The 18,483-nt window shown below is 34.1% G+C and overlaps 1 protein-coding gene across 1 annotated transcript; it reads right to left on the minus strand.

Annotated features, from left to right (window-relative positions):
* Positions 1-313: 313 nt before the first annotated feature.
* Positions 314-11,519, minus strand: LOC147409840 (Glutathione S-transferase family protein). Its single transcript, XM_086431913.1, has 3 exons — positions 11,367-11,519; positions 1,180-1,514; positions 314-1,094 (listed from the first exon to the last, which is right to left on the minus strand). The coding sequence occupies exons 2-3, from the start codon at positions 1,386-1,388 to the stop codon at positions 500-502; spliced, it is 804 nt and encodes a 267-aa protein (XP_086288039.1). The 5' UTR covers positions 1,389-1,514; positions 11,367-11,519; the 3' UTR covers positions 314-499.
* Positions 11,520-18,483: the final 6,964 nt, after the last annotated feature.

The following is an 18,483-nucleotide window of genomic DNA, read 5'->3' on the forward strand; positions in this document are numbered from 1 at the left end:
TGATCCTTCTTTCATAGAAACTTGATTTGCCTTGCATTGGCGATGGCGCTATGACAGTAAAGTTCTCATTGCAACCAAATACACCAGAGAACATGAACTTATATAATAGTCCAAAAGACATTAAGTTCTCAATTTGAAAGACAATTTTTCCTTGCAAATCATGGAGGAATTAACCCATTAATACTGTGAATATGAAGGACAAGCTCAAGAAGCTCAAATAAGGAGGAAAAAAAAAAAGGTAAAAAAAATAAATACACAGCTAGAATCATCTTACATGGCACATCTTGTTTCTTATTCTACCTGACAAAGAACATAATTGAGTAAAAAAGAAACCATCAAGTAGTAACGAATTCTGTTACATACAAAACTTATATATCCAAAGACTAAGCGATCCATCCAACTTTATGGTAGAATCACCATCCTTAATATACATCAAAGAACGTAAATATTTCCACTTTGCATTTACCTTTCCTTCCCTTCACCATTCCATCCTTCAATCTTAATATCTCCCGAGCATGCTTCTGATACGAACAAAACACCAAGTCTTTAACAGTGTTCTATATTTTCTCCACCCTGAGAAATACTTCCCAATAACCACTTTATAACTAGGCCTTTGCTTAACCAATTTCCAATACTCACCAATTTTGGGCCTCCCACCAATGTACTCATCTTCAAGATCCAATAGAGCTATACGTGCCAGCAAGGGAATTAACATGACATCTGCCATTGTGAACTCTTCTCCAGCCAAATAGGTTGTCTCACTCAGTTGCATCTCCACCTCATCCAGAATTCTGACTAGATGTTCCACACTTTGTTTCAAAACATCGGGGTTTTTCAACTTCTCTTCAGTCTCATATTCATTTTTCAGCTTCGAGTGGTATACACTTGCTAAATCCGGGGAGTCGGTCATCCGAGCAATCACAACCCGCCTTCTGAATTTGGAAACGAAGAGTCGATGTTTTTCAGGGATGTGGGAGAGAGTGAATATCTTGGGATTCCATCCTTGAATCTTTTGCATCCATTCTTTAATTTCTCTACTATTAGTGGTATCACTTTCAAGACCTGAAGAGACTATTGTGACTCTTTCTATGTACCTGTAAAATTGTATGCCACTTTTTAAGATTTTACCCTTCTTCGTTAGGAAAGAAAATTGAATGGTCGGTTACAGATGAGACTTACTGGATTATATCGATGGTATCGAATAGAATGTGAGAACCATTTTGAAAAACGGGAAGTTTTGCAGCCGTGTTCATGCGGAAGAACGAGGAATCCATGTTCTTGCCTGTGAGAGGATTCACGTGGTTTGAAGTATAATCAATGCCTTTCTCTTCCAATGCAAGTCTGACCTTCTGACTATCCAACGAGTATGGATGATGGTATAGCTGCATGATTTTCTCAACATTGGCTCTACAGAGTGTACTGATGGTATCAAAAGTCAATAGATTGCAAATTGGGTTTTGTATTTCTCATGCACAAAAGATAAGCTTCATTAAGAGTCAATCAAGAGAGGAAACCTGAATGATAACAGATGGGTTAGCCTTATTTCAATCAGAATAATTTAAAATAATTCGTAGAATAGAATAGATGACTAAATAGGAGGACCAAGGTTCAAAGAATCAAGAAATGATACATTGTGGTGTATATGTAGATGTAGTGCAGGCAGAATTGAAAGCTTAAGAGTAAATATAGAAGGAAAAAAAGCTACATTCTTATAACATTAGTTTACATTGGTCTGAATCTTTAAGAATATTTTTATTATCTCTAATATCTCAGTCATAAGAAATTATCTTCACAGAACCTTTGAGTTCTAACGATTCAATCTACCTTCCTCTTTTGTGCATGAGCACTCTTTGGTTTACAAAACTTGATCAATGATTTCAAATAAGGCACAACTCTAGAAGTGGATATATATAAATATGTATAGGGTGGAAATCCTATATTTTTCATGGAAATGATATAAACATTTTTTAAGCTTTAGGAATTGATAAAACATAAATAAATAAACCACTCCAATAAGGTATTAAATTAAAATAGAAACTATATGGAGTTTGGAAATGATGTTCCACAACAATCTATTATATGTCGCAGGTATCTATTAGTCTAACAAACAAAATTACACATGAAAATGATCCTTATCATCAAATAATTCATGTTAACTTCATGAAAGAAAGATAGAAGTATAAATAACACATTGAAAGATCACAGGCCTTTTGTTCTATCGACCCTCAAGAAATCCTTTATAATTATAGTGTCAGGCCATTGAGACAATGTTATGATACAAATTCTGTTCATCTCAGACATATTGTTTGTATTGCAAAAGATGAAAACCCACATTAGACAACATGGGAACTACCCTTAAGAGCACAAAAATATATAAAACACGCGCTTAAATGATACCCGTTACTAATTCTCACGTATCTTTCTATGCTTTCCATTTTTAGTTTTTAACAACAACAAAAAGCAAAGCAGTACTACATTCAAGTACTTAGGACATAATGATTAAACTAGCATACTAAGAAACTTAGATTAAATCATATATCCACTGGGAATTATATAAGAGTTGTGCTAGAGTGATCTCAAGATTATACCTCATATCTCACTGTCCTGACGTGGAAGTGTGTAAGAACCATAGATGCTTTTTCACTCATATCTCGATGAAAAGCATCTATGGTTCCTACAAACTTCCATCTCAGGAAAGTGAGATATGAGGTGTACTTGAGGTCATTTATGCATTATTCATTCTATAAATGTTTCAGTTTTTCAATAAGGTGTACTGTTTTCAATAGCATAGGGTACTCTTGTAACTTACTAATTTGACTAATATAAGAATTATGGTAGAGATGGCATCTCAAACCAAGCTTCCTTACAATTCAAGTTGGTATCAAAGCCAAACCAGAGCAAAATCTGCATTTTTCTGATGACATCAGCATGACCTCATCCCTAGTTCATCCCCAAATGCTTCCAAAATCCATTTTTCAAGAGCTTTTGGTCTTCTCTTTATCATGGAAGCCTCATTTGTAGGATTTTCTGCTGTTTTATGGATTTTTTCTTGAATTTAACGATTGAAGAGCAGTTTGCTCGAAATCCGTAAATCGTTAATCTGATGATGATCCACTGTTTCGATTGACATCTCCACTTGAAGGGTTGGTATTTTTTTCTAGTAGAGGCAATCCGTAGCCTCCATTTGCTTGTTTTTTTAAATCTATATGGTTTTTAAACCCTCTTTTCTTTGTTTTATGACGGTTCATGTTAAGCAACCAACAACACTCCAAGAGACCGATCTATTGAACGGGAGAACTATGCATATAAGAGGGTCACAGGGCTTAACTGGGGTATGACTCACCCTAGAGTAGAGGAAAATATACACTCAACACTCCCCCTCACCCATAAGGATGGGAAAGATTCGAACCCGTGACCTATACGAACCAGCGCTCTAATACCATGTTAACCAACCAACTACTCCAAAAGACCGATCTAATGGGGAAGGTGAGAACTATGAATATAAGAGGGTTACGGGGCTTAACTAGGGTATGACTCACCCGAGAGTAGAGGAAAATATACACTCAACACTCCCCCTCACCCGTAAGGGTGGAAAGATTCGAACCTGTGACCTACACGAACCAATGCTCTAATAACCAACCAACTACTCCAAAAAACTGATTTGTTGGAGAAGGTGCAACTATGAATATAAGAGGGTCATGGGTCAAACGAAGGCATGATACGTGAGCACATGATACTTGGGAGCGGAGGCGGATAACACAACACTCAACAGTTCAGTGGCACTGTTCTTGAACAAGTTGACTTAGCTCTCTTGTTTGATCATATTTGGTTCAATTTGCATCTAATCAAACTTGTTATTGGTATTTAGTAGGTCTGATTTCTTCTTTTCTTGAGTTTTGGAAATATTTCTAGGTGTTGGGTGATATTTCTTGGGAGTTTCTTTTACCCAAACCTGTTTTTCTTTTTTTTTTAGACCTTTTTTTTATATATCAAATGGAGTCCAAAAGCCTTGCCCCTTCTTCTCTTTCTGACTCCCTTGTTCATTCTATCACCATCCTTAAGTTTAATGGTGATAATTTCTTGACTTGGTCTCGAGTGGTCAAGTTGTACATTGGGGGTCGATCGAAGCTAGGGTATCTTGAAGAGACTACTCCTAAACCTCTTCTTAGATCTATTGATGCTGATAGATGGGAGGCAGATAATTGAATTCTTCTAGGAAATTCCATGAAACCTCAATTTGCAACAAAATATATTTTTACGAGACTATTCACGAGATTTGGGAAGCTTTTACCTAGATTCACTCTCTCACGAAGAATGATGCTCGCATTTATCAGTTGTTTTTTAGAGATTTCTCACTTCCAACAAGATAAGAGCTTGATTAGTGATTATTTTTTAGCTCTTAAACGGAGATGGGAGGAGTTGAGTCACTATGAACCACTATTTGAATTGTCGTCAGAGTTAGCGAAGATTATTGCCATATGCACTGGGAGACACTAGATTTATGATTGTTGGTTGGTCGGTCTTCGATTTGAATTTGAACAACATCGGACTCAGATTCTTGTGACGTCTCTTCCTTCTCTCAGATTATTATATGCTACTGTGTTTAGTGAGGAGCGTCGTCGTGTTGTTATGACTTTTGTCCACCCTTCTACAGGTGTCCCTCAGGAGTGTGCTACATTTGTTTCATCCGTTTGCCCTCCTTTTGTAGGTCTTGGCAGATGGAATGATAGGGGCCGTAGAGTTCGTGAACGTGGTTAAAGCCGATCTTCTATCCTTTGCTCCTATTGAGGAATAGATGGCCATGTTCGTGATTACTGCTATCGTCTCCATGGATATCCAGGTGGTCAGCTTGCGCGTTCTGCAGCTCATACGGTTGTTTCCATAGTCTTAAACTCTAAGTCTGTTTCTACAGATGTTCCCTTAGACTCGATAGGCAATTGATGGCTCAGATAGTTGAGATAATTCTATCAGAGTTGCGATCTCAGGCTTCTTCTTTTGATATTTCTAGACCATCACCATCTTTAGCTCCCTTAGGCATTAATACTAGCTCTGCGTTTGTTGCCTCTACTTCATCATCATCTTTTCGGTGGGTCATCAATTTAGGTGTCACTAACCATATGATGGATGAGTGTGACAAGTTCCTTATGATTTATTCTCTTTCCACATCAGCTCAATTTCACTTAGCTGATGATTCTTTTACTTCTATTCTGGAAGTAGGAACCATCCCAGTATCTTCCCCTTTCTTTTTCCCATATGTTATATGTTCCTAATATTTCCTCCTAACTTTTGTCGGTTAGTAACATCACAAAATGACTAAATTATTGTGTTATCTTTTACCACTCTCATTGTGTTTTTCAAGAGCTCAATTCAAGGAGGATTGTTGGTAGAGGTGTTGAGTGAGGGGGACTGTACTACTTGGATGCTCCATCAGTGTTTCATGTCACTGCTAAAGTCGTTGCTATTATTGTTCATGATGGATCTACTCCTATTTTTGGCTCTATATTTTCATTTCCTATTGTAGCTACTCGACATACCTTGTTTTTGTGGCATGCCAACCTTGGGCATGTGGTTTTTAAGACATTATGTTCTATGATTCCATTTTTTAGACAAGTTTGCAAATCTATTAAGTTTCAATGTATGTGAACTTTCAAAACATACTAGGAATGTTTATCCATCTCGCATGCATTGATGTCATTTTCCTTTTGAATTAATTCGTATGGGGTCTTTCTCCAGTTACATCTATTGATGAATTTCGATACTTTGTTATTTTTATCGATGCTTGTACTCGAACTAAATGGGTTTATCTCTTGAAGTCTAAAGATGAGGTTCTTTCTAAATTTCAAGAATTTCATGCTATGGTGCATACTCAGTATAGTGTTCTTCTTAAATCTCTGCGTTCCAATGATGGTGGTGAATACACTTCCTATACATTTTTTCACTATCTTGAACAACATGGTATGGTACATCAGTTTTCATGTCTATACACCCCACAACAAAATGGTGTTGCCGAACGTAAGAGAATAGGCATCTTATTGGTGTGACCCGTTCTTTGTTACAAGGTATGCACATGCCGAAGTCATATTGGTCTATGGCATTGCTTATTGCATGTTTCTTAATTAATCGTACTCCTTTTCCCTCTATTCGTCCTCAGGATCCCCTCTTTTCCCTCTTTTCCATTGAGCCTCGGGGTTTTGGTTGTATCTACTTTGTTCAAGATCATCGTCCTAGTAAGCAAAAATTGAATGATACCACGATCCGTAGTATTTTTGTTGGCTATTTTGGGGTGTCTACGAGATATAGATGCTTTGATCCTCAATCGAGAAGTTTCTTCACTTTAATGGATATCAATTTTTTTTAACAAGTTCCCTATTTTTCTTCTGATAGTTCCGCATCAATTTTCCTATCTCTTACTCTCTTTATCTATTCCAGTGATTTCTTCTTACCCTTCTTTGCAATAACGTGAGCCTTCCTCCTCTATCCTATAACAATCTTCATCCTCTTCACTGGTAGCTCCAACTGGTAATCTCAATCCTTTAGCTATGCCTCTCGATTTATCTCATACGAATTTTTCTTTTGCTAATTCTTTTGATATTGATTTGCCTATTATTATCCGCAAAGGAGTTTGTAAGTGTGTTTCCACTCCTTACCCTATTACTTAGTATATGTGTTACCAGGCTATATCTCCACCTTACAAAGATTTTCTCTCTATTGTTGATATTGTGTCCTTCCCTCTTTCTATCTCTATTGCTCTTATTCATCTTAAGTGGAAAATTGCGATAGGGGAAGAAATGAATGCTTTGCAACGTAATCATACATGGGACATAATCTCTCTTTCATCAGGGAAGCACATTATTAATTAACATTGGGTATTTGTTGTGAAACACAACTCGGATGACACTGTTGCTCGATACAAGGCTCATCTAGTTGCTCGGAATTTTACTCAGTCTTATGGTCTAGACTATGATGCCATATTTGCTCTTGTGGCCAAATTGACATCTATTCGTGTTCTTATTTCTCTTGTTGCTAATCAAGATCAGTTTATATATCAGTTAGATATGAAGAATGCATTCTGTCTTGAGCATCTCACATAGTAGGTCTATATGGATCCTCCTACTGGCTTCTTGCTTTAGAGGGAGTTTCTTGGAAAGGTTTGTCGTCTTCGAGATCTACATATGATTTGAAGCAGTCGCCTCGTGCTGTGAGATTGGATGTACTATTTTATTGGTCTATGTAGACGTTATTATTCTTACTGAGAATGATTCTTACTTAATCTCTCATGTGAAGGATGAGCTTGGTTGCATGTTTGAGGTCAAAGATTTGGGAAGTTTGAAGTATTTTCTTGGATTTGAGGTGGCTCGCTCAAGGAAATGAATATTTCTTTCTCAAAGTAAATATGCCATTGATCTCCTTAGTGATACTGGTATACTTGGGCACAAATCCTCTTCATCTCCCATGGATTCTAAGCACTCGCTTCATGAAAATGATGGTGATTTTTTTTCTGATCCTCAAGAATACCAACGACTTGTGGGTCTCTTATTTATCTTACTATCACTTGACCAAACATCACATTGTGTTAACCTGGTGAGTCAGTTCATGCATGTTCCTCATGCCTCTCACCTTGTTGCTGTCCATCGCATTATTCAGTAAACCAAGTCTAGTCCCAGTTGTGGACTTATGTACCTTTCTCACGGCCATCTTGATATATCTGGATATACTAATGTTGATTGGGCAGGAGCAGCCACAAATTGCCGTTCTACTACAGGATATTGTACATTTCTTGGAGGAAACTGGTTTCATGGAAAAGTAAAGAAACATCCTATTGTAGCTCACTGAAGTGTTGAGGCAAAGTATCGAGCCATAGTTTATGGAGCATGTGAGATTTTATGTCTTCATTCCTTCATTTCTAAGTTAGGGTTTCCTATTAACGGTTCCTTACATCTTTTTTGTGATAATGAAGTAGCTCAAAAAATTGCATTTGATTCAGTCTTTTATGAGAGGACTAAGCATATTGAAGAAGAAGTGCACTTTGTTAGAGAGAAAGTTTCTAATAACTCCATAATCCTTCAACATGTCTTTTCTTCTCAACAACTTGCGGATATCTTCACCAAAGCAATTGCGCTTACTACTCTTCATGAAGTTTCTATCAAGTTGGGGCATGTTTGTCATGTATGCTCCAACTTGAGAGAGAGTGTTGGTGTATGTATAGTGTTGTTGGTGTTTGTATTGTAAGTATATAATGTAGAGTACTCCTATAATTTACTCAATTGATTAATATAAGAAAATGGTAGGTCACTAACCAAGCTTCATAACATTTCTAGTCCCCTAATAGTCAAAACAACTCTTGCAAGACCTTAGTTTTTTTTTTTCAACTTTATTAAAAATTCTCATCGGACAAAATCATTTATTTTAAATGAAAAAAGATTACCCTTTATTTTAAAACGATTGAATATAAGTTATAAATGAAAAATTATAATATCCAATGGTGTTGGACACAAACTGTCCAACATCATTAAAATATTAGTAATTTTAAGAGATTAAATTGCCTCTTATTTTCAATCAGAACATTAAAATTGTGTTATTTATATATTATAAACCTAAAAATCTCCGTAGGTCCCTTTGCTTTCTTTTCTTTATCATTTTTTCTTAACCATCAAGCTCTAAAACAATAAAAAAGGAAGCAACAAGGTTATGTATCATCTAATCTAACTTTTTCACCTTAAGAACTATTTTTTTACAAAAGTATATTGTTCAAAAATGTCAAGAAAATATTGTTAGTTTTGTATTTTTGTTTGTACTACCTTAGACCTTGATTGCAAAAAAAAGATGCCACAATCTTCATGGTGATATATATTTTTTGTGTGTACAATACCGCTGGACACTATAACTATCCTTAGTATTTTATATGAAGAAAGTGAATCTCAACTTAATGTAAATAAGGGGTATTTTCATCTTTTAAAATTAAATAATATTTGAATGACATTAGATGTTTAGTGCCCAACATCATTAGGCAATATAATTATCCTCTTATATTTTATACTCAATCCTTGCAAATGGGGGTAGTATTGTCATTTAAAAATAAATGCTTTTTAAAGGGACAATTTGTAATTAATTTGAAAAAAAATAAGGTCTGGAAAGAGTTGTTTCAACTTTAGGGGAGAAACTATAAATATTATTGAGTTTGAGGTTTGCCCATAAAAGACTCTAATTATTGAAATTTTGTTTTAATGCTCGTAATTTAAAAAACATAAGATTTTAAATTTCAAAACTAATATAAGAGGGAGCAAGATCCAAGAAGATTCCACACCGACATGATACATCTCTTTCTTGCTAACTTTACTTTGATATACCAATGGTTCAAAACCTTGTCTCATGTTGTTCTTTTGTTCAACCAAAATAATTTAAGATATCAAAACATTCAAAATGTTTAAAACATTTACGATTTATTTATCTTTGAAAAAAAAAAAAACAATTGGGGGCATACGGAAGGAGTGCAAAAAGTGGGTTTTAGATAGTAAGGATCTAGTGAACAGGAAGTTACCCTTGGTATTATTGGCCTTTTGTTTGGTAATGGGTTTAAAGAAATTAGGGTTTCTTATTTGAAGATCTTATTTTCATATGGGAATATATGAATAGTTACAAGATGTAGTAGGAGGCAGGTTGTTGCTGTTTTGCATTCTTGTAATTCTGTTTTTTTATGTTCCATTCTTTGATATCAAGGCATGATGAACTTCTCATCAACCCCTTGATGGAGACGAGAGTACAGGTGAAGGATAGGAAAGGTCTGTTCAATTCAGTAACCATTCTTTCCCAACTTCTTTTCTTTGGGGTTCAAAAAACCCTTCCAGAGTTTCCTTTTTTGTTGGACAATCATCTTTAGCAAAATATTTACAATTGTTCGTTTTATCTCTCATATTTGGCCTTCAACTAATATTTGTTGTATGTGTAAAACAAATAGTAATTAGTTAATCATATTTTCCTATATTGTTGTTTTCCTAGTGATGTTTAAAAGGTTTTCTTTGAATAGTTCAGGATGGTTAGATAATGCCTCAGCCAATTATGGATCTGGTTAGCGAGTGACATACTATGGTTTTCCGAACAAAAGTCCGTATGATATTGAAGCTTCTCCTTTTCCCCATGCTCTAGGGTATCTGGAATGAAAGTAATAACAAGGTTTTTGAGGTGTGGAAGCTGAGTAGAAGATCTTGTCACCAACATTAAAGGTTTTTAAATGTGAAAGTTGGGTTTTGATCCCAACCTACAACACAAAGATCTTTACACCTCAATGAGGTGGCACATTCATTTAAAGGGTATTTTTTTAGGACTAAATTCAGATGGGAGACCCTAGTTCATGTGCCTCTTAACGTCTAATTGCTTTTTTTTTTCCTTCTCTTTCCCTGTTTGTTTTGTAGAATTGTTTCCTTTCTTTTCAAGTATGTCATCTCAACCTCCTAGTGCACCTTGTATACTTGTATTGAATCATTAATAAATTGTTTATACCTATACAAAAAATGACCTAAGTGAATGTTCCTTCTACCACTCTCCAGAAGTTTTGGGTTTTCAATATTGGTTCCAAAGTTCATCAATAATTGTCTAGATTATGTTTGCAATTCACAATGTTAAAGCTTGATTAAGTGTTGGAGGGGCATTGATTTCCTGTTTTCCTGCTTAAAATCTCTGCAACCATGTTGGAAACTCTGGATATAAGATCCAGAAATACACATCTCCTAAAGTGTGTGTCTAGAAATTAGGATCCTGTAATAGTAGAGCAGTGACAAAGGCAGCCTATAAGGTGACTAGATAAGAGAAACAAAGGCATATCAGATTAAATGAATGATTCGAGCTAATTGTGCACTAGATCTATTTTGTTTATCAGATTAAACCCCAAAATCTTGACCTTATGGTTGCGTATAAAGAGTCAACCAATTAAGCTCTCTCTTTGAGGTTTTTAGGGACATCAAGTTGAATTTTCGGTGTGATAGTCAAGCTATCTATTTGAGCATACTTGTCAATTTTTTATTCCTTGAGCACAAAAGATTCTCAAAAGCAAGTTCATGAACACCAACATTCTTCAGACTGCAAATTAAAGGCATTTACTCACTAAATTCTTCATACCCTAACCAAGAACAATCAAACCCTAGGTTCTAACTTCCAAGTTCTAATAATTAAAGTAAAAAATATCAACAAATTCAACCATAATTCAACTTAAATTCCAGAAATTTCAAACAATAAGCAGACTATAAACCAAAATTGTTAGATTCGAACCATCATTTTCATCTCAGCTCAACAATAATCAATTTTTTTTTAAAAAGACATTGAATTTAAAATCAAGAAAGAAGAATTGAATCAGGTAGAGAGATCCATCTTACCAGAAAAAATAGAAATAGAAAGACAGCAAAAGATAAAATTTGGGTTGACAAAATAACAAAGTGCTCCAAAAGAGGGAAAATTGGCAGCAAAAACGTTTTCCAGAGAGGAGGAAATAAAAAAGCAGAATGATGACAGTTAAAAGGACTCTTAAAAAGGTTTGTAGAGAATCACGGTTGGAAAAGTGAAGGTGGGACCCACTACATTTTGAATTTTAATGGCTAATCTGATGAACCAACGGAAGGCCGAAACGTTTATTGAGAAAATAGGTAAAATCGAAGCACTCTAACCGCTCAGAAATTTTCTCTTCGCCGACCAATCATTTTTGTCTTTTTTTTTTTTTTTTTTGTAATATACGTGGCGACTTACCATTTGTTCATTAGCTTAGTACGTAACCTTTAAAACAGCAGATCTCCTTTCCACTACATGGAACTGTTTGGCCAAGGTTTCAAATCACCACTATAATGGAAAGGTGTCACTATTATTTCATTAACATTGACTAGTTGGTGGCATATGCAAATATACATGTACTTAAAAAAAAACAAAATTATGATTGAGGCATGATTAAAATATTGAGATATACTATTGGCAACCCAAATTTTACTTATTACACTCCAATTAAAAAAATAAAAAAAATTAGTGAATTATTGAAAGTAAGTAAAAGTTGGGGTGCCAATAGAAGTGCTCTCTCTCTCTCTCTCTCTCTCTCTCTCTCTCTCTCTCTCTCTTTATTTTATGGGTTTAGGATTTTATATAAGCCTAATCAATTTTTATTTATTTTTATATAAGCAATGAATTCATATATAAGCCTAATCATAATTTTAAATGATGATTGAAATTGTTTGAACGAGTATAACGATGTTCTTTAATGTTCAAAATATAATTTGAGCCAAACCTTAGTAATATTTGAAAAGTGTGTTTTAATCTTTATTTGAAGTATAATAAATGATTTAAGAAATTGAGGTGTAATAAGTAAAAATTAGGGTGTCAATAACAGTTCTATCAGATATTTTATAATTATTTTAAAAAATTAACATTATAAATGTACTTTTGTAATTTAAAATATTAAATAAGGTGATTGTAGAGGTCGATTTTGTGACAAGCCTTGAAATCTGCAATTCAATCAAGATCACACTCAAATAAATCATACAAATAATAGAAAAACATAGAAAATAGAGAACACACGATTGTTCATGTGATTTGGCACGTTGTGCATATATCCACGGGTTTGGAGAGCCGTTCCACTATATTCTGAATTTGTTACATGATCTCCTTTCTCCCTCCCCTTTTCTTTCTTCTCTTTTACAATGACCTTAGTCCCCTTTAAATAGAAAAAATTTAATCATAATTTTAATAAAATTGAAAATGTCATTTTTACCACTGTCAAATAAAATAATTATCTAAAAGAAAAGAATTCTTTTAAATTGGAATTATTTCCTAATTTCATAAAATTTCACCCAAACTTTGTCATGTGTCTACCCTGAGATATTTGTTGATGATGCAAATAAATAGTCCAAATGAGAGTGAATTTTTATCCCTCCACAATAGCTCCCACTTGAAGGTAGAAATTGATGTATCGATATCCTCCGCCTTCGAGAAATCCTTCCAACCAAAGTGAGCACCATCTCAAATAATAAAATTGAATATCTTACAAATCGAACTTGACTCCCTTAATGAGCAAAGACTTTGACAAATGATAGAAGAACCAACCCACGTGTTATGTCGGATTTAAATCCTAGAATGATCCAAGATTTTGAAAAAAAAAAAAAAAAAAAAACTGAGCAAAGTCCTAGATCAGGCTTGGATCCTAAAATGATCAAAATTTAAATAAATAATAGAAGAACTGACCAAAGTTTCAAATCAAACTTCGATCTTAAAACAATCTAAGACTTTGATAAATAATACAATAATTAACTAAAGTCCTAAATCAGACTTAGATCCTAGAATAATCCAAGACTTTGATAAATAATATAAAAAATCGATTGAAATCCCAAATCAGGTTTAGATCTCAGAATGATCTAATACTTAGATAAATAATACAAGAATCAATCGAAGTCATAGATCAGGTTTGGATACCAAAATGATCCAAGACATAGATAAATAATAGAATTGAGATTAAACCTTAAACTTTTTTGCCTTGCTTTTCCTCGAGAGCAAGGATCGATTCATTGAACTAACCTTAACCTTTACCTTTTTGATTTGTTGAACTGAATAATGTAACTCAATTTGTTAAATTGATTTTTATTTTCTTTTTTAATTCGTTGAACTGACCGTACATTTTCTTTTGCCTTTTTCGATTCGTTGAATCGATGAGTTCGGTTAAGTTTGTTGAACTGACCTTAACTGTATCTTTTGCCATATTTTCTTTCAAAAGCAAAGTTTGGTTCGTTGAATCGACCTGAAAAAGTTGAACAATAAGAGGTCAATATGATTTATTGAAAAATTATTTTATTAACACAGGTTCATATAATATAATCATTCTTCTTTATAAAATTGAAAAGAAACCAAAAACGTTTTTTATACCTTATTTAAAACCTCAAAGAAAATAGTTCTTCTTAAAATCTGATTAAAAATACGTTTATATGTAACCCTGAATCCAAGTTCCAGATTATACTTAGGCTGAGCCCCTAAGTAGAAATTAAGCAGTAGCTCTTAGAGTCAGGACTTAAACTGAACTCCCAAGTATACCACGATAGATCAGAAATTACTTTATGAACTGAACCTCTTAACTCAACAGAGTTCCTAGACATGGTCAAATTGGGCATGAGATTAGCTTCCAACCTTATTTATCAAGTTGACCCAACAATCAAAAATTGGCTCAACGTGATTAAGTCACTGAAAAATTAAATAGCTCGGCACAAAATATTGGTTGACTCAATTGAGTCAACAAGTAAGTAATTCGGCTTATCGAGTTCAATTGGATTAACCCCAATTTATTCTATTCAACTCGATCAAGTCACAAAATTACAAATCGGGTTGAATCAAACCCTCATAACTCGATTGAGTCATGGATCAACCAATAAGTCCCACTAACTCAATTGGGTCCCAATGAACATCAAATTTAATGTCAACCCTTTACTTTTTATACCATTTTGATTTCGTCACAATGAGAAGCCCCAATGGAAAACAGAATTGGTGTGCACCTAAGGCATTCCCCCCCCCCGCCAATCAAAAATAATAATAATAATAATAGTAAATTATTTTTCTTTCAATCAAGGGGAAGGGATCCTATACATCAATTATGATGTAGAGGCGAAGCGACTAATTTTAACCCAATTCCCACTTATCACTTTTTATGTTACTGTTCAGTTTTATTGCATCAGCCATTACCTTTTATTAACAAGATGCATTCAATGCACATAAAAAACGATGTGCATGCAAGGCAACTAAACCTTTATCTTTTGAAAAGCTTGAACATAATATAAAATAGCTTGTAATATCACAGCCGATGTGATACTTCCTTCACCTTTCTATCTCTCCAATGTACGATACAATCCACCATGAATTCTATTTCTTTATCCTAAGGCCAGGATGAGGAGATGAGTCTAATAAACTTTTTTTTTTGTCGAACATTTCATGTGCATAACCACAACTTTTCATTAGTGCTTCATCTGAAAAAAAAAAAAAAAAAAACCATTATTATCCTAAACTCACCAAGAGTAACCCTGATCTTTTTTTCTCATCCCAACAAAACACGATTCTACATTAGCCTCCTCAACAAGTATCCTGCGCATATGCAACCTCGTATCCTACCCTATTTTTTTGCATACGTCTCTCTTTCACACATGTGGAACCTTAGACCCTACCTGCACATGCACAATAACTAGCGCTATTGCACATCTCATTTCCACCATGCCTACACATAGTCACTACCTGCGCCTTTCCTGGACCAAATGCCCTCTTGACCACGTGATTATACACCATTTCTCCGCGAGATCAGATTGGAAATCTAAATGACAGCTCCCAACACATAATACAAAATCTAGATTCTTAATCATGGTTTCTTGATCTGAATCTCACCATTGTGTTTTTCGTGAGTGTTCTTGATTCATTCACATGGATTACATCAATTATAGAGGTCTTTTTTGCGATAAGTTTCGAAATTTGTAATTCTATCAAAGATCGTATCCAAATAAATTATACAAATAATGGAAAAACATAAAAAATAAAATAAAGAACTCATGATTTTTTTACATGATTCGACACGTTGATAAAGAACACACATGATTTTTTATGTGGTTCGGCACGTTGTGCTTATATCCATGAGCTAGAAGAACTGTTCCACTATATTCTAAATATTTTACATGATCTCCCCTCCTCTTTTCCTCCTATTTTCCTCTCCATTTTCTTCTTCTCTTTTATAATGGCCTTAGTACCCTCTAAATAGAAAAATCTCAATTCTAATTAAATTGAAAATGTCATTTTAACTCTATCAAATAAGATAATTATCTAAAATGGAAGAATCCTTTTAAATTGGGATTCTTCCCTAATTACATATATTTCCACCCTTAAACTGTGCCATGTGTTTACCTTGAGATGTGTGTGATAATGTGAATGAATGGTTCAGATGAAAATGAATTTTTATCTCTCTACAATGATTTTGAAGATAACATAATTAAAGACTATTTTTGTAATTTCTACTGTAAATGCCTTTTTGTAATTTAAAATTAAAATCTTAGTTAAGAAAATGTAACATATGTTTATTAATTCAACGGAAATTATTCGACTATACATAATATTTTTGTAAAAAAATAATTATTGTTAGTTATTTTTTACTTATTTTAAAAATAAATTTAATATATTTTTATTTGACTGATCTAGTTGACTCAAGTTTTTTGAATTTATATACTTGACTTGATGGATATTTGAGTCGAGTCAGCCTTATGAGTTCTAAAATTATGCTCATGATCATGGTTTTAAAACTTAGTCTAGCGTCTTGTCTCTTCCATGAACGAGACTAAGTAATCTTGGCCGAGTATTTCGATATGTTTGAGTCGTCTCGTTTTACAATGAGAAAAATGGACTGTGATTTTAAATCTTGTCCAATATGTTTGACTTGTCTATCTGTCTTGTGTGGATGATACTGAGACGTATCGGACAAGTTGTCTTGGTCTCGGACAAAATTTAAAATCATGCTCATGATAGTAAATTACTTGTCTTCTATTCCACAATATGAGTCTACTACTTTTGGGCTGAGTTAGGTTGCTGATTTGGATTGGATTCGTCTCCATGGAATAAGAAATGTATTTGATTATATCTGATCGAGTCCATCATTTTAAATTTGGACCCAATCCATTATGATTGTATTGTTTTGAATTTTGATTACGATCCAAAAAAATCAATATTTTTGGATTGGTCCTAATCCAAAGCGATTCATTTTAATAAGTATGCATATGTCTAAGTAAAATATAAGTATACATCCTTTAGATATTCCAATCACATTATCAGATTGTTCCATTGTCAGATTATGTGATTGTTGATCCAAAATTATAGGATAAATTATCAAATCAGATCGTAATAGATCGGGTCCTTCTTGAAACCCTAATCTTTGATCCGGATCCATAGATATCTATTTGGACTTCGGGTCGATTGAATCCACCGACAGCCCAAATCTGAGTTATAGATATACAACCATAGGCAATCCTTTTGATGCACCAGACCTTGAAATTCAATCGATAAGATGATATTTATTAGATGGTTAAGATCATCCAGAAGATTACTCATCGATCAAAAAGCCCAGATCAACCCTAAGGGGTTGGCTCAATCGCAATTTCGGACCGATAAGCGGTTAATGCCCGTAGTTCATGAGTTCGATACCCAGTATGAGCATTAATTCCTCAGGGGCCACCCGCAAGGGCGCACCCTCACTTACCTAGTACATGTGATGTTCTAGCATTGTACGTGCACCGGAACTAGTCCTTGGATAAGACCATGATTTATTGATTGCGCAAAGCTCAGATACGGGCCTAGTCCGTTGTCTGTAGGGATACTTGGTTATCAAAAATAAATAAAATAGCCCAAATCGATGGAGAAGTATATCAATTCGCCTTTTATTAAAATGGTTCGAGATCAGCCATGAGAAGGGCTGCTAACGGATTTACCTCTCCCAAAGTTTTTGTTCAAAGTGCAAATACTTTTGTGAAGATCAGAAAATAAAAATGATTATTTATTTAAAAAGTTTATATACTTTTATTTGATACATCCAAGTTGAATCACAGGTTTTTAGACTTGACTTGGTGGACATTCGAGTGGAGTCAAGTCAAGTTTTCAAGTTTTAAACCTATGCTTATAATCATAAATTACTCAATCTTCTATTTCAATTGAAGTATAATCTGATGATATGATGGTAGAAGCTAAGTTGTATCTCTAGTCCAAGTTCATAAAGAATTCAAACATGTATTTTTCGAGGATTTTATATTGAAGTGAAAATGTATAAGCTTTGGGGTGAGTTGCCTTTTTTCGTATCCGATTAGAACCAATCTGGTAAGAAATTATTTTGACCCGATCTGATTGAATTTAAAAATCAAAATTTTGGGATCGGTCCCATTCTGACCAGATTTAATAAAAGCATATATATGAGTAGTGTTCTGTAGACATTGTTGAGAGTCAAACTTTGTCTCATATGACTTAAAAATTTCAGATTAGGCAGATTTTTTTGTGAAGATGATCTCTATGATGGGGAGATCATCCTCACAAAAAATTAGCCCAATCTGAAACTTCTAACCCCATCAAAAGTACAAATTAACAATAAAAATAGATGGTCCACAACTCTTCAACTTTGTAAACCACTTTTGAAGGGTTAGAAGTTTCAGATTGGATTGATTTTTTGTGAGGATGATCTACTATAAAAAAAAATTAGTCCAATTCGAAACTTTTAAACCATATAGGACAAGTATTGTCTCCTAGCATTGACCACCTAAGATTGTCTATTGAATGCTACCCTATATATATATATATGAGAAGCATTCGACAGCCAACTTAAGGAGCAACAGTCACCCAATTCATCTCAACTATTAGATCGTGTTCGATCTAACGATCAGGATCTAATGTCACGTTGAAATTTAAGTATATAAATCCTTAATTTGTTATATCAAACATATTATCAGATCAGACCCATAT

Source organism: Akebia trifoliata, chromosome 2 (assembly GCF_017979445.1).
Source record: "Akebia trifoliata isolate Shusen 1 chromosome 2, ASM1797944v1, whole genome shotgun sequence".
Classification (NCBI taxonomy): domain Eukaryota; kingdom Viridiplantae; phylum Streptophyta; class Magnoliopsida; order Ranunculales; family Lardizabalaceae; genus Akebia; species Akebia trifoliata.